The sequence below is a fragment of the Leptidea sinapis genome, chromosome 6, assembly GCF_905404315.1.
Source record: "Leptidea sinapis chromosome 6, ilLepSina1.1, whole genome shotgun sequence".
Classification (NCBI taxonomy): Eukaryota; Metazoa; Arthropoda; class Insecta; order Lepidoptera; family Pieridae; genus Leptidea; species Leptidea sinapis.
In genome coordinates, this window is record NC_066270.1 from 1,500,737 (window position 1) to 1,522,822 (window position 22,086).

The 22,086-nt window shown below is 34.9% G+C and overlaps 1 protein-coding gene across 1 annotated transcript in view; it reads left to right on the forward strand.

The window, feature by feature from the left end:
* LOC126964887 (uncharacterized) overlaps positions 1 to 22,086 on the forward strand; it is a 389,045-nt gene that overhangs the window by 180,524 nt on the left and 186,435 nt on the right. The window contains exon 4 of the mRNA XM_050808203.1: positions 769 to 807. Coding sequence (XP_050664160.1) covers positions 803 to 807 — 5 coding nt within the window. The 5' untranslated portion in view covers positions 769 to 802. The remainder of the gene's footprint in view (positions 1 to 768; positions 808 to 22,086) is intronic.

Sequence of the window (22,086 nt, forward strand, 5' to 3'; positions counted from 1 at the left end):
ATCAGTCTCGTCCTAAAAAACTCTGACCAAAGGTTAATTTTGTAGCATTAAATACTTATACTAATAATGTACATACACAAAATTCTAATCTACATTTTCAACAATTGTAAGTAAGCGTAAAATATATCTTATAAGTAATAACCTAAGCTTTCCTCAAGTTAGTTTTAGTTATCCCTTCCGTCGGACGCCCTGAACACTTTTTTTTAATTGAAGATTACCTACAGTACTTAATAAAACACATTTCTATATATTACTAGCTGACCCAGCAAACGTTGTATTGCCGATACAAAAGTAGCTGTTGATCGTAGATGGCTGAAAATTTGAAGTTGTATGTATTTTTTAATGCTGACTCATAATCAAACAAATTTAAAAAAAATTCAAATAAAATTGGCGTGGACCATCCTTAACGGTTAGGGGGATGAAAAATAGATGTTGTCCGATTCTCAGACCTAACCAATATGCACTCAAAATTTCATGAGAATCGGTCAAGCCGTTCAACCGAAATGTTCTTAAATGTATTTTTAATTATATCCGATAATTAGACCACACAGCCTACTAGCTAACACTGTTCTGTTACTTTGTTTATTTAGTTTGACCGAGCAACTAACGAGGGCCGCTAATGGCAGAGCGCCGTCTCGTAAATAACTTAATAACACTTATGCGGATACCAAAACATTTATCAGGCCCATCCCAGCAATTAATGGTGGAGATAAATTCTGTTCCAAGATTTGTGAGCGACAAATTTATAATTTTTTTTTTCTGTTTTAGGTAATGAGGTGCTGACCACGTTGGGTATTCAGCCATGACGTAAGTAATTTACTGTACAATAATTACTAGTTTTAGTTTTAACAATGTCAATTGGACGTAATTCCAGAAAAACGTTCCAAACCACAATCATGTCGAAATTGAGTTAAAAACACCAAATTGGTCACTTGATTCATATTAACGGACTGACAAAAAATGGCAGCCCTCACTCTTTCATCATGACTTAATAGCCCAACCCACATGTATGGAATCCACTAATATTTATTAAACTTTACGAATTGTGGTGGCTTGGACCATAAAAATCACATATTAAGGTTTTTCAGGAACTACGTCCAATTAAATTATTAAAACTTTTATGAGACTTTATTTATTCAAAACAAAGTCGAAGTTCTTTATTTGCTAGAAACATTTACAGGTAAAGTTGTTATAAATTTACTAGCTGACCCAGCAAGCGTTGTATTGCCGATATTAAAATCGCGATACAAAAGTAACTGTTGATCGTAGATTGGTGAAAATTTGAAGTTGTATGTATTTTTTAATGCTGACTCATAATCAAATAAATTTACAAAAAAATAAATAAAAAATTTCGTGTGGACCCTTAACATTAAGGGGGATGAAAAATAGATGGTGTCCGATTCTCAGACCTACCCAATATGCACCCAAAATTTCATGAGAATCGGTCAAGCCCTTTCGGAGGAGTTCGGTCCCGCACACCGTGACACGAGAATTTTATATATTAGAAGAGTACGTACGTATTTCGTTTTGACAGACATGCAAATATTCCAGTGTTTTCGTTTCATAATTATTATTGTTAAGAAACACCAATAATTACTGGTACATTTAAGTTGCCTTACGTAAAACCATACCTAAAAGACCCTACAATATACAATTACAATAATTAATTAAATGTTAAGAGATAATAAAATTATTAAAACTTTCGTGAGTCATTATTAAATTATTTATTAATACGGCTTTACTCACGTTTTTGTCGATGTTGGTACCGACTAGTTTCGGACCATTCGGAGGTTCGCGAAAACGTCCCACCTCTTACTGAGTATGACCCCACCACACTCACCCCTGATGAAGGAACTCCGAATGGTCTGAAACTAGTCGCTACCGACACCGACAAAAACGTGAGTAAAGCTGTGTTAATAAATGATGTAAGAGATAATGTCCTAAAAAAATACTAAAAAAAATATAATATTAAGAAAAAGATTGCTGGTGATACAGACTATTCTCGGACCAATCAGAGGTCTTTAATAAATCAACAGTGTACATAAATGTAATGAAATTCGCCGTATTTAAGTGTTGTTTCACGTCCACCATTCCGATTAGTACGAAATCACTACCCACTCGCTTGGATGTTTATATAAGTCACCTGTGTGGCGACTTGTTTAATGCGGCTGTAGGATTTCATTTTTACCGACTTCGTAAAAGGAGTAGGTTCTCAGTTTGGGGGGTTTCTATGTTTGTTACCTCAGAACTTTGGACCGGGTTAACCGATTAAGATGATTCTTTTTTGGTTGAAAGCTGGTGCTTGCCGTGTAGTCCCATTGTAATTTGGTCTAGATCTGACAATGTAATCCATGTGAGAAAACCATAAAAGTCTTTAATTTGCATTAAGTATGTGCGCGACAAATGGACCAATAACTCAATATTACGCCAACCGATGTCGATTATACTTTTTTTATTGGAAAGGATGTACTTACGTTTATTGCTGCATTGCAAAAATTAATAGGTCAATACATATTCAGACAATTTAGTTGGTGTACTTCAGACTCACTAAAAAACAACAAATAAAAAATAAATTCCCAAAAAAACAACCGACTTCAAAAACACTAATCCACAACAATAGATAAAATAAAAATAAAAAAAATTGCGTATTTTTATACAACCTAATTAATTAATGTAATACTAGTTACGATTATTGTTATTTTTGGAGACGGTGTCGGTTTGTAACTACATACATAGTTATAGGTGAGATGTGCTTGTATCACACGCGCGACGTGGGGAGGCGAGAGCGGGGCAGCGGCTGGAGGACACCGATTCCAAAAATAATAATAATTGAAACTAAAATTAGATTAATTTATTTATTTTTATACTTTTTAGTGCATATTATATCTATTGTCGTGGATTAGTGTTTTTGCAGTCGGTTGGTTTTTTGTTTAAATTTAACTAACTTCTTTTTTTGCACTAGAACAGAGATAAGAGTAATACACAATGTGTGTCCGAACCTGTCTCATATAGAGCCGTTTAATCATTAACTTAAATGAAATATTCAACACAATTTTATATTAATATTTAACAACAAACTACCTAATGATAAAATATCAAACGCGAGAAAAGTTTGATGAACAATGAGTCGGGCATAATTGGATTTTTGTCTGAGCATTATGCTGAGGCACGCAGTGATTACTGAAATATTAATTAACGTTAATTGGAATTGTGCTGCGTTCAAAAGAGAGTGATAATTTATACAAAAACTGAATGGGATTGGTTGATCGCCCTTTCAAATGTAAATTGTCTCCTCGTTGTCGGACACTCAGCAGTCTTAATTAGAGGCTACTTTTCAATGAGAATTTTCAATTATACTGCACCTTTGTTCAGAAGGATTTATCTATTGAGATTTTATGTTGCTTTCATTATTAGATTATATCTATTAACAAAATATAATGGGATTGAACTTTTTGTTTGTTTCTGTTGCCAATATTTCTAAATACAAATGATTTAAGTTTTCTGCAGTGTTAATTCCGCCAATATTTGTTTTTAAACAATTCGACACGTGTTTCGCCTCTACACGATGCATCCTCAGGACGTGTTGTCTCGCCAAAATCTGGCACCATACTTATGTAGAGGCGAAACACTTGTCGAATTGTTTAAAAACAAATATTGGCGGAATTAACACTAAAGAAAACTCAAATCATTTGTATAATTATGGATTTCCGCAAAGTAACGCCTATTTCAATAAATTTTCAATATTTCTAAAATTGCTATTATTTTATTATGTATGTACCTATTTTCTGAACAGTAGTACCATATTTCAAACAAAAAATATTATTTAATAATAGTATTTACTCAATGGGTCACCAGGGAGCTGCTGAAAAACAGCGCTGAGTCAGCTCCTTTTGATAGCAATAACTGTTTCACAGTACTTTTAAATTAAGATAATCACTTTAATATTATACATATATTTGTTTTTTTTACTTTTTATATATTTTTTTATGTTATTAGTTCTTAATTACTTTTTTTACCTCTGTAAGTCTTTTTTACTTGTATTATTTGGTATGGTCTGTGTTTGTTATTAAGCCTTCAACATGAAGGCTGCGCAAGAGGCACTAAGACTTATTAGAGAAAACTTACGCATTATAACCAGGACACTATCGGGGACAAACAAAAACCTCTCAATCTTAGGCCTCAGAGATTGCTGAGCGTGTAGATTCTGAACCAGTGCAGATGAAACCCCGTTACATATCCTTTCTGAATGTGGTCCTTTAATGCTTAAACGAAGCATCTTTTTGGGAAGTCCAATTCTTAAACCACTTGAGATACGTCACTGCAAAATATATAGTTAAGATTCGTGATAAGAATCAATTTTAGCAGGGGGCTACAGTTAACAGAGGCTACCACAATAGATCGCATTGGTCGCAGTGAAATAGGGCTGCACTAAGTTTAGTGCAGCCTTATTAATAATATACCTACTAAAGTCAATTTTAACAATCAATAATATTACGTACACTTTCCAGATCTATGTGTTCTTTATTTTTGTCTAGCAAATCCATTAAAAATTTAAATTTTTCGCTTTATGTCTTCTGAGACAGCCTATGGGCTTGGCTTCTATTCTTTGAATCCATAATCATCTTATCCATCGCAACGTTAAGCGTGTCTCTTTTAAATTTTTCTGCGCCGTTTACTGAGAGTTTATCTTTAGATGCATCTGAAAATTTTGCAGTAATGTATCTCTTATTTATGTCACTGTAGTCTGTGCCCACACTAGTACCTAATTTTTAAGCCCTCTCTTCGTATTCCTTTAGCTTCTGATCTGATTGTTGCCTTATGTTTTTTCACGAACCCTTTAAATGACACAATTAACTTATTGCCTTCACCAATGCAATGTCTAAACCAGGGCTCTATACTTTTTTATTAACTACATTAAATCTCTCCAAAATTTCATTCCAAAAAACAATCAAAAAGTTTCTAGTTTCGCCAGTTTATTAAATAAATTTCGTGCCTCTTTTCGGAAATCAACTTTTTCATCGTCACTGTACAAACCATTATCTTATTATTTATAAGTCGATAGAGTGATAGGTCACTGTGACGCCTCCAGTTCAGTGACCCGCTCTCCCAACTTATGCTTATGTATGCTCGTTTGTCCTCCTTTTCCATCAAAAAGTGCAAAATAATATGACAAGACTTACACAAATAAAATTTGAAAACAACATTTTATGAACGATCCGGGACTCTAACCCACGACCTCTCGCGTTCTGTCGTGGGTTCTGCCAACTGAGCTAACCGTGAATCGAGTGACGTATCGTCATAAAATCTTGTATGCTTTGTTCAACTCTCAGGTTGTGCCTTCATCTACAGGATCTACTTTACACTTGATAACCTGCTCAACCCCAATATTTGCATAAGGAAATTGACTTGAGATGTCGCTCTTGTCTAATCTAAACAATTTGTTATGTTTTTAAACTATTCTACTTAGTACTTCTAGTATTAATACACAAATAAAATTTGAAACAATTGTTTGAAATTAATCCTAGAAGTGAGTGTTAACTTTAAAAACATAACAAATTGTTTATGACAAGACTTATGAATTAAAATGATAAACATAAACAAAATGTTCGAAATAGTAAAAACATACGCATATAATCCTTTATTATTGAGTGCAAGTATTAAACGTCAGAGATGATTTGATAAAAAAGACATTCATTTTTTGTGCCGACTACCAGAGGAACGCCAATCCAGTTTTATTTTAAGTACAACGACCGAAAGGTAGATTTCTGATACGATGCCCCGTCGTAAGTTAATAATTAAGATTTTATACCACCTAAAACTATTAATTAACGAATAAGCAAATTAAAAAAAGTAGTGTGCGTCTCGCTACAGTATAATAATAACTTAAAGTACCTAATCTAAGTGGAATTTTTAACTTGAAAAAAGCTTAGGTTTGACTTAAATTTTATGTGAGTATTTTTAAATGAGAATTTAAGCAACAGTTATTTAATAATAAAATCATATATTGATTATTAAATACATTTTATTTTTAGTTACAATCCTTGCATATATGCACATTAATGATAGTATCATTAATTAACCCTTTAAAAGTAACAATTGGTAAGAGTGAGAGAGGAATGGGATTGGGCAGCGTTCGGGAAGCTCCGTAAAATCTTTTCGTCCCAAATACCACAGTGTCTGAAAACGAAGGTTTTCAACCAGTGTGTGTTGCCAGTGATGTCTAACGGTACGCAGGCATGGTCGCTAACTATGAGCCTTATGAGAAAGTTCATGGTCGCTTAGAGGGCACTGGAGAGGGCTAGGCTCGGAGTTTCCCTGCGAGAACGAATCAGAAATAAGGAGATTCGTAGGAGAACTACAGTTCCCGTCATAGCCCAAATGAATGCAAAACTGAAGTAGCAGTGGGCAGGGCAAATAGTCTGAAGGACAGATGGCCGTTGGGGCAGGGACCACGTACCGGAAGACGCAGTGTTGGTAGACACCCACAAGATGGACCGACGATCTGCGGAAGATTGCCGGAATACGTTGGATGAGGGCAGCGCAGGAGCGTTAGTCGTCGGAAATCTTTGTGGACGTCTTCCGGATGATATGATGATGATGATGAGAGGGGAAGAGCCTGCCTACCGCTGCCTTATGCGTGAGAGAAAGAGATGCCAGACAGACTGGCGCGGTAACGTGTTACGTTAGGAAGCGGTTTACCCTCCCATAAGTAGTTATCACTTAAAAAAACCAGAGGGTATAAACCATGGACAGAGACTGACATGATATTATAAAAAGCTAATAGAGACAGATCTGACACCCGTTAACCCCATTCAAAAAAGAAACCCAACTCCGATGCGCAAATAAATTTCCAAGTGGAATATTATCTCAAGCGAGAACATGTTGAAATTCGATCTTTGAAAATGTTTTCCTTTCAATAAAAAGTCACATAAGTAATACATTAACGTACTCGTATTGTGATGAATAAATAGGTTGTGACATGGCTGACGTTATAAAGTATGCTAACAAACACATGAAAGGGTTTATGTTGAGCCTTTATTCGGATTAAACAAGGGAGATAGCAGAATTTATCCTTATCTTAATTCGCGCGATCCACGAACAGCTTTTTGTTTTGTGTATTCGGTCGAGCCTACGAATGTATCTCTGTATTAACCATTGTTGGAATCACTGCGATTAAATTCAGGAAACATTTTTATTTTACAAAGAGTATTTTGAATATTGTCTTATCTTTTGCTGCAGAAAAGCAATATGCGCGCTTTTATAACCTAGGTCTTAAAGAATCATCAGAAGAAATAAACACTTTAATTATTGCATTTCAATGTATTCTTAAAAATGATAATATTATGTAAGTACGTTTATAGGCACATTAGGGAAATTATAATTATCACATTATTTGTTTTTTCTTATTATTAAATTGTAAATTGCCAATTGAGGAAGGGACTTTTATTATTGTCCATGACCGCACTGAATTACCAAAAGTATTGATCGAAGATAATTTTAGGTCCAGCAATATATGTACACATATGTAAATAAAATTTTAAAGATATTGTGAAAAACGTCAGTGTAGGTACAGCACTACTCTAGGGTCATCTGACGGTATGTCACCTCAGCCCAAACTCTCTTGTAGAGGAATCCTGAGAGTGTTGCCGACCTATGAAAGCATTGAATAAACATACATATGAATTCTAAATCTGAAAATAAATTGGTAAGTGGCGGGCTAGGTTCGAACCGGGGATACCGTGATAACAGTCAACAGTTCTATCTTTTATACCTACGCTACAGCATAGATACTATAGAGCATCAATAGTAACTGTTCTTTTCAAGTATGAACTGAACATTTTCAGTTGGATAAAGATTCTGAAATTAGTACTTTATCAGAATAAGTAATTTAAAAAACACAACAATAAGTAAAATCTGCCCTTTTGTCGCATATTATATTGAAAAAAATATTTGCCTCAACAATTTCAGTGTCTTAATAATATAAAAGTGTAGTTTAGTCCAACTTGGGGGATAGGATAGTTTTAATTTCGATTTGAGACCCATAATTATTTTTATTTCCAGTATTTGTTTTGTATGGATATTTTCTAGGAGACAATAATTTATTGACGCACGGTTTGACAGTTCTGCTGTGAAACAATTTAATTATTACAGGGAGCATATTTTACAAAATAATTCTTCAGATTATAAATTATTATCGGCAAATACATAAAAAACAGTATTTTATTTATTATGTACAGAGCAACGTCTGTCGGGTCAGCTAGTCCTTCTACATTCCTTCATCATATTTAAATTCACCGATCCTTTTTTCAACCGAAGTAGCAGTAAGTAATCATGATAATGGAGTGCTTGCTATTCAATTAAATTACGTAGCGAATCCATCTTTACCCTTTTAAATAAAACAAGCTGAAACAACGAACTGCCCCCGCTAGACCGCTGCATTAAACCGCTTCGGGCTGTATTGATCTATAATACGCCCCGGGTAGCCTTTATCGGACCCGACTTATTAAAACGTGCTTCAACTTTAAATTTCAACTTCAATTTAGTTTATTGCTCTGTTTAACGTAACTATTACATTATATTTATGCTGTTAATTTTTATTTTATAAAATTTGGTGCTAAGAGTGAAAGGCTATTAAGACATACTATATTACTGTAGGTATACTTATTATAATGGTGTTTTACAAAAACGAAGAAGCCCTATTTGACTAAATATGACAATTATTTCTCTAACATTGATTATGAAGTGGGCCACCATACTGCAACTCTCAATCACTGGCAAAATAGTGATAAATGGACCGCGCGAGCCGGCGTAGTAAGAAGAACAACTTCCTTACTGGGGTTGATTCACATAAGACGTGTTTAGGTTCTTAAAAAAAATTCCGTAAAAATCAGTAAGCTATTAAATTTAATAAAAGCCTACCAACCTTTGCAACACAACTGAAATTAAAAATATTACAATTGTCTATTTGAAAACAATTTATATATTAATAATAAAATTGTAACAAAATTATTTAATTATTATGATCTAATAAGAAGTGCTAACCCTTGACAGCTATACCGGCACCCACGTAGTGATTGCCGGCAAACGACCTCCGCCCCCACCGCCCCCACCGCACCGCTTCTCACCACTATGTCACATGTTTATCGCGAAGATGTTGTACTTATTTATATTATTACTTATTTTGTCAATCGCAAAAGCAAAGCGCTGTATATATTACTTGTGGTTGTATCAAATTAAGCATGAACTGAAGTCGGAGTGAGCGACTAGTGTACTTTTTTTTATGTGTCTGTCATGGCAATCTGTTTTCTAAAATTAAGCCACTTCTTTGTTCGATTGCTCTGTTTATGTTTTTCTCAAGAGCCATGATACTTGTATGAAAATTATTTTCACGCAACTCTTCTTGATGTCAAGTGGTAAATCTTTTATGTAGGCCTGGTCTGTCACTTCTTGTTAGCCGGGTATGAGGGCCTTCTCTACTGTTTCTGTTTATTGTCTCTTCTGTTTGTTTGTATGTTTGTACATGTTTATAACTGACTCCTTTAGACGCGAATTTGACCCACTTTAAATGGCCAGATTTCATTCAAACATTGTAGATTTATCGAGGACCGACAACAATATACTAATTTGATAAGATTATTACATGATTCACTTTGCAAAATAAGATTTTTACCAATTTATATAATTTTTATCTCTAGTCGATAAGGCAGGAATTGATATTAAAGTACGTAATAGTTTTAATAAACGCTTTTATAGAAGATTTAACTAAAATATGAAAAATAAATAATAGTTTAAAAGAACTAAAAGACATGCTTTAAACTATTATTTTTTTTACAAGAACGGTCAGTTTCACCTGAATTTCAGGCTATTTTGAACTAAAAACAGCAGGAAGCCGAACTGTTTTCTAATTTATATGGCAAAACAACGTTAGCCGGGTCAGCACTTGTTGAAAATATTAAAATTAGCTCAATGCCTTTGTTATATCGAGATATATCACTTAATTTCATGTCATGTATCTATTTGTACGTGTGCATATTGTTGTGAGATCTGTGAATCAGTTGATACGAGACTGTGGATTAGCACGTTAATCGAATACTAATAATTACACGATAACGTCATTACTAGCACAATATCACAGCTTGTATAATCAACTAAATTCTAATTATGATTTACACTGTTATCACACAAGTGGTTAAAGGACGAAATGAAAGAAAAAAAATATGCCGACTTGTTTTTTTTTATGGTCAAGGAGCACAAACGAGCGTACAGGTTACCTAGTGTAAGGTGTTCACCGCCGCCCACATTCTCTTGCAACACCAGAGGAATCACAGGAGCGTAGTAAGGTACCCGTATGTCGTCCGAAAATACAGCACAAGGAAGCTTTGTAGTACGTTCTAGAAAGTTGTTTTAAAACCGCACTGTGGAGGACCGCCACATATCCAGATGGTGGGGATGATATCCTAACTTGTGGCGTGTCGTGCGAAGGTGGAATCCGGCGGCAGGAATCAGGTGACACAGCTCTTCGGAACACTCCCCGTTTTAAATGCGGTAGAAGACACACAATGAAGCGACGTCTCTACGCAACGCCAACTGATCCTACCGTTCTCAGAACACTGTGTCCCCGAACATTCGAGCTGCTCTGCTTTGTAGTATATATGCTCTGCCTCGCACAGATGCCAACGCCAAGTCGAACAAAAACAAGCCGCACGGCCGTACTAAAAGTTTAAGGTACTTCTAGCGGACATGGAAGCTTAAAATTTAGATTAGAATTATTAGTGTTTACTGAATAAACCTAGAAAGAACTAAAATATTATTATTGACTAAAAATATTTTGCAATTTCGGTCCCGTTTTCTAGGTACACTAACTGCATAAATACCTTTATTATCCCATATATTTATATTATTATATTAGGTATTACTTTATGCCAAGTTTATTTGTAAGGCCGTAAATATAAACTCATAAAATTTCGGACTTACTTCAATCACTTATAGATCATTCCATGATCGGATATTTGTTTTTACTAAATCTGGGAGTATATATACTCTATCAGTCGAAATAAAATCAGCGTAGGCCTTTCTTCGGTAGAGGAAGCGTTTAATCCCATTGTCTAGTCCATGCAGGCCCGCCCGCATGGTTGAAGCGAAGAAGTGTATGTCGACTACCATATCTTAGCGGAATGGACACTTTATATAAGCGTTCCACATCACGAAAAACACTTTTAAATCTGTGTGTACATGGCAGAGATGGCGCCGCTCTTATACGAATTATCGATACTTAACACTAAACGATTTAATAAAACAATGAAGATCTAAATAATCAACTTTTAAAAAGGGAGAAATGAAAGTAAAATTATTAAGTATATACTCTCTAACGATCAGTTAGTTGTGCTTCGATATATACATTAGTAATTGGCGGATTAGTAATCAATACATCGCTAATCAATTGATAGCGGCTTGAGTAGCCTAATGTGAATCTATTATGAAATGTATCGCCTGCGATATTGATCCCATTAGCTCACATTATCGTGAGTACTCGTTACAGAGACAATAACCTACGTATTGCGGAGTTAATGGGATGGTGAGCATATTTTATAACGTATTCAAGAAATAGAGATTTTTTTGATAGTAACTAGTTCCTACCCTTGGGTTCCTTGTGTCTGTCCTGCCCACGTTTGCATATTGCATGCTTGATTTAGCATCTGCAGTTCTTTATTTATAAACAAATGCACGTGACTTACAATGTCTCAACAAGTCTCTCAGAGAAAAATTTAAAGAAATAAATATTATTAAATATTGACACAGTTTGACACACTTTTTACACAAATTATCTTGCCCCAAATTAGTTATATAATATAGCCTGTGTTATGGGTTGCAAGACAACGATATATTTATAATATAATATATAATATTGACACACTTTCACACAAATTATCTTGCCTCAAACTAGGCATAGCCTGTACTATGGGCACAAGACAACGATATATTTAATACAATATACTTACTTAAACATACATAAATACATATAAACATCCATGACTCGGAAACAAACATTCATATTAATCATAATATAAATGATTGCACCTACCGGGATTCGAACCCGGGACCTCTAGCTTTGTAGTCAGGGTCACTAACCATTCGGCTATATGGGTCGTCAATTTAATACAATATACTTACTTAAACATACATAAATACATATAAACATCCATGACTCGGAAACAAACATCCATATTCATCATATAAATGCTTCCACCTACCGGGACTCGAACCTGGGACCTCTAGCTTAGTTGGTAGGATCGCTAACCACTCGGCTATACAGGTCGTCATTATGACTATTCATTGTCAGTACATTTATGAAAATTTAATTTACGTTCACAAAAATAGTCACCTTTTTGCTCTTAATAGTGATTTATTATAATACTAGTAATTAGGGTTTGCTTGTAACTTATTCTAGTAGGCTTCATAAGATACGTAATAGCTTTGAGGATAAATGTATACACTTTTATAATAAAGTCCCAGCCACTGTTCAGGCATTATCTATTAATAAATTTAAATGTTTTATTAATAAATGGCTCTGTCGAAAATCCTATTACTCCACAGCTGAATATCTAAGTGATCGGACAGCCAGGGACTAGATAATGATTATTTTATAGCAATGACAATACAATATTGTATATTTTTATTAAAATCAGCGCAAAAAAAGAATGCTGGGAGAGTTTCTTACGCCGCTTCTCTCTCAGAGCGCCATTTGTTTCCGAAGCGGTAGTAGTATCTAGTATATTAGAAATGACATCAAAAAGAATTCTAAAGGAATCAATTTTGAGAAAATAAATGCCTTTAAATGTAAACAAATCAATTTGTTCAAAATGGCCATCGTTGGCACTATATGGTTCTAGTTAACAAACCTTACTTTCAATGAAACTCTATGGGAAATGCTTGAACCTAACCACCTAAAAACCAAACTCAACGATTTTAAGCTTTTCTGATCAAAACCTTTGGACCAATATATTATGGGGGTCTGTTCCTATTGTGCTTGCTGAAGAATAAAATACATATTGCCCCCACTGTGTTTAGTGAAACCTGTACTGTGCATGAACCTTTAAACTGCATATGGTACATGCTGCTAGAATGACACATAATTTCAACCGCTATGAAAGACATTACTATCACCGCTACCATAGTTATGTTCTCCTGGCGTCTATGTAGTAAAACGTTGTGCGCATGAACTCAGAATACATTAAGGTATTCTCGCGTCATACATAAGACAATCTCTTTTTCAACTATGATCGCCTGGTACCAAAACACTGTATAATGTTTCCTATCTCATTCTCTCCCACGTTAAATCTTATGAATTTATGTGTCCGTCTCTTTTTTCGTTTCATCGTCTTTAAAATTACAACGATGCTAAATAAGTTTTCACTTCATAAATCTAAACAGGTAACATTTACGACTGTAAGTAGTGAGTTGTGACTCAACCGTGGCTCGTGTCGACCGTTGACGTCGACCGGACCGGATCGGTTTGATTTTGATGCGATGGTGTTTTAAAACTACCCACTAGTACGAGTATTATAATTTTTATAAAATATTTGTATTATAATTTTGATTAAATATTTGTGCTAGAAATTAGAAATGTATATAAGCTATACTTCCCTAATTAACCTATTTTCATTGCTTTATACTGTACGCTTTAAGATGCAATTTTGTTACCCACTTTTTATAAAATAGCCTGTAAGTTCCATTTAAGTGGAAATTCCTTTATGGAACAATAAATGTCTTAAACCACAAGTAAAATTTATTTGGGTGCAACTTGAGAATAGCTTAGATAATAATTTTGGATGGAAATAACTTTAATCTGTTGACGTCATTTCTGGTGAATTAAAAGAGAAACTAAGAAAAAATGCGAAGAACTTCTTGCATCATACAGTCACTTTTTGTGTAATCAATTATCACCTGCCGTTTTCCCGTACTGATAAGACTCAGGGACATAGAACATACCCTCAACTCCGCCGGAACCCATCTTTGACTCTTGCTTTTACGGATGTCCATAAGCCTGTCCACTTACCAATACGCGAGTATCTTTCCTTAAGCCCTCTTACATAAAAAAAGCGGGCAAATGCGAGTCGGACTCGCCAATGAAGGGTTCCGTAGCATAAAGTAACATAATATTAAAGTTCTTGTAGTTCGTTGTAATTATGATCGATGTGTTGATAATAATGTATTTAAAAAACTACTTACTAGATCTCGTTCAAATCAATTTTCGGTGGAAGTTTGCATGGTAATTAATTAGTTTTATCATTCTCTTATTTTCATAAAGGGGGGGGGGCACATTGAAGACCTGTCCATAGATACCCCTTGAAAAAAAATTTTTGAATTTCAGTTCAAAGTATGGGGCACCCCAAATTTATTGTGTTTTTCTATTTTTGTGTGAAAATCTTTATTCGGTTTACAGAATACATCTAGTTACCAAGGTTGAACAGTATAATTCTTATAGTTACTGTAAAAAGTGGCTGTGACATACGGTCGGACAGACAGACATGACGAATCTATAAGGGTACCGTTTTTTGCCATTTGGCTACGGAACCCTAAAAACAATTTTAATCGGTAAAATATTTAAAGAACCAGTTTCAAACCTTGAGTATGATGTAAAAGGCTGTAACGGGGCCGTTTCTACCCATAAAGAACTAAAAATCTCTTTTGACGTAAAACTACTGCAAATTCTCGGGCTCAAATCATTAAATGTAATGCCAGCGAAGAAAAAAACCTGACTGCAATCAATTCACTTGCGATTCAGCAGTTGAGGGCAAACAACTAGGTGGGTATGTAATGTAATTCAAATAAGACTACGGACGTCAATTACCTCGAACTGTCACAGAAGTACAGCTTGCAGAGAAAATTAATTTGAATAACTTTATGTAATAGAGTTTATTTTCAAATATTTTAAAGAATGTATAATAATTATAATAATAATAAATCTTTATTTGTTGCAAAAAAAAATACAATTTTGCTTAAAATTACCCTCGACCCCCAAACTAGGACAGCCTGTGACATGGGGATCAGTCTCTTCCCAGTTGTGCAATGTAAAATGTCAAATAACAAACATCAACATATTTTAAGGTCTAACAATGGAAGTTATGCAACAAATTATGAACACAAAAACTATTTTATATATAATTTAGGGCGTGTTTTGTGTGTTTGTGTGTGTATGTGTGTGTGTGTGTGTGTATGTGTTTAGCTTTTTATTTATCAAATGCTATACCTAATATAAGTAGTGGTTATCGAATAAGATTTTCAGAATTAGTAAATTTGGGGGTTTATATATATAGTATGTAAAGAATTTTACACAATAATACTATTTTTACACTCAAAATATACAAATTATTTTGGCATTTAGACTAGTCAACAATTGCAATAACGTGTTGATTCTTATAAAAAATAATTTTTAAATTTTTATTTATTAATCTTAATAGTTTTTCAGTTATTAATGATTAACTAAATACTATCTTTTATTTCATCTTAATTTGTTACTAACAATAATTGCAATTTTTTGTGCCAATACATACTTTCGATCATATTTTAGCAGCTTCATTAAGAATTAACACGGCTTTGATCTTTTTGCCTATGATTAGCCTAATTATTAAGCAATCTTGAACTAAACGTATTTTAGTTCTTTAGTTTTGATATTTACAAACTGCCACCCTGTTACTGTGATTTAAATATATCTAGCATTTTTTTAAGTATAGGGCAGTGGCAAAAATGTATTTAGTATTTTCTTTGATTAACGAGGGTGTTACACATTAAAACACATTGGATCCCAGGTGTTAGATAATTTTTAACCGTCTACACTATTGAAATTTTTAAATTCAACGGCTTCACGTACCAGTCTTGAGTGAAATCTATTCTCTTTTACCAAAACTTATGGTTGGATCCAATAATCTCTTCATTAAAACCCACAACTACACATACCAAAAAAGAAGAGGACACTGTCAGTAAATACCACCTCCGAGGCAATAAATGGCGCTCCACTTCATATTGACAACTATGACAAATACTATCTTTGACTCATTTCATCTGCAGTCCCCTTGAAAATGATATCTGGCAAGGTCTTGACACGTCGGGCTGCCTAAATTAAAATTGTAACTTTTACACAAAAATCTAATGTAAAAACACAGCTACAATTACACGCGTTTTAATCCTTTAAAAGTGTTTTATTTAAATTTAATTTAATTACAAATGCTAGGGAAAGCTGAAAACTACTCAGAAAGTGAGTGATAAGCGGAATAAGTTTCTGATTAAAACTTATTTTTATTTCAAAAGTATTTGTTTTGTTGACCCTACCTAAGCGGTTACCATTTTGACAGCCGCGTAATAATAAGGCGCCAAATCAGTTCTGTTCTAATTTGAATCTCAAAGTGGGTTGATGTTTCGCATTCGATATGTGCTGCACCTCACACGATTTCGCGTGTTGCAATGTGATATTTACGACAAAGATTAGTTCAGTTGAATTTTTATACATTTTCTTAAATAATGGGGTAATGTGTCAATGTTCCGTACTAAATACTAATCAAGGTAAGTAATCAGGTTTTCTGATTCAACGTGATAAAATTGCGAATATCACCAAAGCCTTCGAATTACTTGAAATTGATAGCCGCGTTCAAACCGGGCGCTATTGACACGGAAGGCAGCCTCGAGATGCATCCCCGAAACACAGAAGGCGAGCCTCGCGAGGCAGGCCTATCCATCAGAAGTTCTGAGCATAAGAAGAAGAAAACAGTTATATCTTAGACTTTATGAGCGTCGCTCTTCTTTAGGATTGGAAATATGATAAAAGCGTACATAATATAAGACATACGTCTTATAATTGAATTAAATGAATCGACTGTTCATTAGGGTTCATGATTGCCAGCTTGTTAAAAATAGGCAATATCACTAGTTATAGAAATAGCGCTCGCGAGCCAAAACTACCGTCCACACGAAACGCACAGCGCACTCCAAGGCACCTTTGAGCGCGTCTCGTCGACAGCAGACGACTCGAACCCGAGACACGCTTGGCCGATTCAACGTGCGCCCGAGGCAGCCCGAGCCACGTCCACACCGGCTGAAGCATTGGCCCCGCGAGCCGTGCTCGATCGGTTTGGACGCAGCTAGTGATCCTATGGCCTATCGCAGACACAGACTATGCGTGACGCACTTTTTAGTCTGTGATAATAAAACCGATAGAATTATATGCAGTGGGGCACACGGGCTAAAGCAGACGACGCTCACTTTAGTCTGTAGTTTGCACTTGCTAGTGATTGACGTGTATCATGGCGCTAGACATCGATGTATCGATGTTGATACAAGAAATGGAAAACTGAGCAGCACTGTATGATACATCTTTGGCAGAGTATAATGACAGAAATTTAAAAAATAAAATTGTGGGATGAAGAGTGCAAATTTATTTGGATATAGTTTTAGAACTGAATGTTTAATATTAAGCAGTACCTTTAATAATCATTCTGAAAGAATAGGATGAACCCAAATTTCTTTTTTTATATCTCAAGTACGAAATAATATACCACAATCTCTGTACTTCCATTGCGTGTACATCCCTACAGTTCTGCCGACATAATGACCGATTACTGCGATAGGCCTGCAGCTTAAATACCCAGAACAATTTTTGACTCAGTAAAATCAAGCATGTAACTCATAACATTGCACGCCGCGCCCGCTTAGTGGCCCTGTTAATACTCAGGCGAATATAGAAATATTAGAACATAGAAATTATTATTTCGTATTTTATATAGAATAGAATAGAAAAAGATTGACTTATCATAGGGAGTGACAATAACATAACATATTGCAACAACACTTGGAAAAACATCATGAAGCTACATTAGTTCGTGAAGGGGCTTTGAAATGGGGAGAAGAACTAATAAGAAACTAGGAGCCCATATTTTAAATCATACATATAGATGTCCCGGGTTCAAATCCCGGTAGTTGCAAACATTTATATGATGAATATGAATGGGTGTGTCCGAGTCAGATGTATATATGTATTTATGTATGTTTAAGTAAGTATATTATATTCAATATATCGTTAACTTGTACCCATAGTACAGGCTATGATTAGTTCGGGTCCAGATAATTTGTGTAAGAGTGTGTCAATATTATTATTATTCGAACGAAGTTCCTTACGGCAGGCTTGGAGGGGAAAGGGATTTTACTGCGCGACCGAACTGAAAAAAATGTGATAGTAAAACCGTAAGAAAAAATCCGTGGAAAAAAGTGCGTGGAAAAGTGCGTGGAATAAAACCGTTAACTGAGACGTGCGCAGGCGCGACAGTCGCATACACAAGCGAGTAGTGTATAATACCTAATTGAGCACGATTTTTTTTGCAATTTGTGTCGATTCTACATTAGCCGAAGGAACTTCGTTCCTACCTGGTATCCCACGACACCACATCGTTTTTCATATTGGAACGAAGTTCCTTACGGCAGGCTAGGAGGGGATAGGGATTTTGCTGCGCGACCGAACTGAAAAAAATGTGATTGTAAAACCGTAAGAAAAAATCTGTGGAAAAAAGTGCGTGGAATAAAACCGTTAAATGTGACGTGCGCAGGCGCGTCAGTCGCATACACAAGCGAGTAGTGTATAATACCTTTCTCTTTCTCCCTCTTTTTGTCGATTCTACATTAGCCGAAGGAACTTCGTTCCTACCTGGTGTCCCACGACACCACATCATTTTATTTTTTAATATAAGGGGCGAGACGAGCAGAACTTTCAGCTGGTAATTGATACGCCCTGCCCATTACAATGCAGTGCCGCTCAGGATTATTGAAAAACCCAGAAATTCTGAGCGGCACTACAATTGCGCTCGTCACCTTGAGACGTAAGATGTTAAGTCTCATTTGCCCAGAAACTTCACTAGCAACAGCTACGGCGCGCTTCAGACTGAATTATTTGTGGAAGTCCAGGGAAGGTTTAAAAGGTGAATACATAGGAAAATGCTGATAAATTAAATAAAAACAACAAATTTGTTTTTCCTTTGATGTGTTCATACATAATTTCTATGAAAGAATTTATTGACGCACGGTTTAACAGTTCTGCTATGAAACAATTTCATTACGACAGCAGGGTGCATATTTTACGAAGTAATTTTTGATGTTATGATATATTATTGACAAATTCATATAAAAACATTATTTTATTTATTATATACAGAACAACGTCTGTCGGGTCATCTAGTCTTCTATATAATGTGCTATAGGTACTATAGTAAGCCTTCTATGTCAAAGAAGTTTTAATAAGTATATAAAGATGCCTTCCACAGTGCTGAATTTATACATTTTTATCGGCGATCCATTATTTGTCGACAGATTCTGGTGAACTTATATTATATTTCGTGAAGGCTCGTCCCAACTCTTAGCGAACACGAAAAATATACTTTTAAATTTAGTATGTTATTAAATTATTATGTATTCGCTATTTACATAAAATATACGTTTCTAACAGAAACACTGTAGTATTTAAATAAGTTGGATTAAATGGTAACAAAAAAATCTTTTTTTATTATTTTTATAAATATCATTGAATACTTGAAGCTGATATAACTACGCGAAAATTTGAAGTTTATCATCATCAGCCGGAAGACGTCCACTGCTGGACAAAGGCCTCCCCTAAAGATCTCCACGACGATCGATCCTGCGCTGTCCTCATTCAACGTATTCCGGCGATCTTGACCAGATCCTCGGTCCATCTTGTGGGGGGCCTACCAACACTGCGTCTTCCGATACGTGGCTGACATTCGAGAACTTGACTGCCCCAACGGCCATCTGTCCGTCGAACTATGTGCCCTGCCCCCTGCCACTTCAGTTTCGCAATCAGTTACATCAAGTTAGATTGAGTGTGATTCAATGATATATGTATGTACTATGAACTACTTACGCACAATGTGTATTCTAGTTTGAGGTTTATATCGGTTTTGATATTGTATCTGTATCTGTGATATTAATGACTATTCATTGAACATAACGTGGATTATATACCTTGCAATGTGTATTGATAGCAGTGGCACAATCAAGTACAAATTAGTGTACGACCAATAAGCTAATCTGTTGCTTACCTTACCTCAAATTACATGATAGGTGTAAATTATTCATGCAATTGAGTATAATTTGTATGTAATTGGTGTTTTGAAAGGATCACTTTATATCACACGACACGTCACAAGTTAGGATATCATCCCCACCATTTGGATGTTTGGAAAGCTGTGGAATGAGCTTCCTGTGGTGTGTTTCCGGGACGATACGAAATGGGTACCTTCAAATAGAGTACGCGTACACCTTCCTCAAAGGCCGGAAGCGCTTCTGTGATTCCTCTGGTATTGCAGGAGAATGTGGGCGGCGGTGATCACTTACCACCAGGTGACCCGTACGCTCGTATGACCTCCTATGCCATAAAAAAAAACTTTGTTGTCTGACCATCTGTCTGTCAATACCCTTTATCTCGGGAATGCGGAGAGGTATCGAGTTGAAATTAAAACGATATACTCAGGTCTCAGCCTCTTCAAGCTGTGAAAAAGAAAAGAAGAAATATAAAATAAACTTCTAAGTTAAAGTTAAAAAAACGTATATTTCGGCACTTTCAAGCGAATCAAAATTTATAGAGCATATTTGTTGACCTGAACTATAAAATTTGGCAAGAAATACCGTCTTATATTAAAGGAATAGGGGAAAAATCTGAAATTATACATTTTTAAACAAATCATAAAATAATTGTACGGAACCCTGGATGGGCGAATCCGACTCACACTTGTCCGGTCTTCTATATGTTTTTCCTTGCCAAAAGGTAAAAAGTACGTTTTTGTCAAGGCTGTATAGTATCAATCATTCCCACAGAACAGAAAAAGGTAGCATTCCAACCATATTATGGTCAAAGGTGATCTTAACGCTGCTTTTTTATTTTTTTTCTTTAGATATTTCGAAATGTTCCACGAGAAATTCTTTAAGGTGTATCGGAGATTAAACATGGAATTGGAGCCAAGTTCAATAGGAAATATTTATATGCGACGTTGTCGACATCGACGCCAAAAGAATCTGTGCCAAACTCTGAAGATAGACTTAAAATTATTGTAATAAGAATATGCAGTATGCTAAAATTATCATAAAAATAATAATAGGGATTGAAGACTTTAATACCTCAAGAACGCTGTGTCCATTCATGCAATTTAGGGTTAATTTATTTTTTTATTAAGAAGCCAACGTGCATTCGTTGGCGAAAGCATACATTGGACACATTTAAAAATTGTTTTATAATGTCACTAGCCGTTCCGCTCGCTTCAATTCAAATTTTAATATTTTTATTCAAAATAGGATTTAAAATCACTTATTAAACGTCAAAAACTACCACCCATTCAAAAGAGACTGCCTCAGACCTGAGAAGAATGGGCGCAAGAAACTCAGCGGGCTTTTTTTTATACGATACGATATAATATTGTCCATATTTTATAATTAAAGAGCCTGAGGGTGTTCGCTTTATTCCCAGTCCATGGTGTCATTAAGAAAATCGTTTATGCTATATATACCTTTTCCACACAAACGTTTTTAACAATTCTTTTAAATTTCGTAACACATTTGTTTTGTACATTTTCTGGGATCATATTGTAGAAGCATATACATCGCCCAACATAAGAAATAAATTAAATTTTATTGAACATATTACAAATACAATAAAAAATAAATAGCCATAAACCATCTTGGATAAATTTCGCATCGAATGGTGGTAGTTTCATGTCGATACGATTAGTGGTTTAGGCGTGATTTAGCCTCAAACAAAGGCCATTCTCACTATATATATATATATATATATATGTAGATAAATTCACTCCACTTAAAGGCTAACTCAACATGCAAAATGGGTATAATAGACATTTTTTTTACGTTATATACACACAAATATAAAAAGTAGAATTAAGAACTAGGAACTAAATGTAGTGATTACTTACAAATAAACACGGCTGCAAAGTATTTTTTTAGATATTATGCAGAATAAATTGGTAAGTAAAGTTTTTTTAAATTAATAATAATTGAGTTGGTATACAGTTAAATTAATTT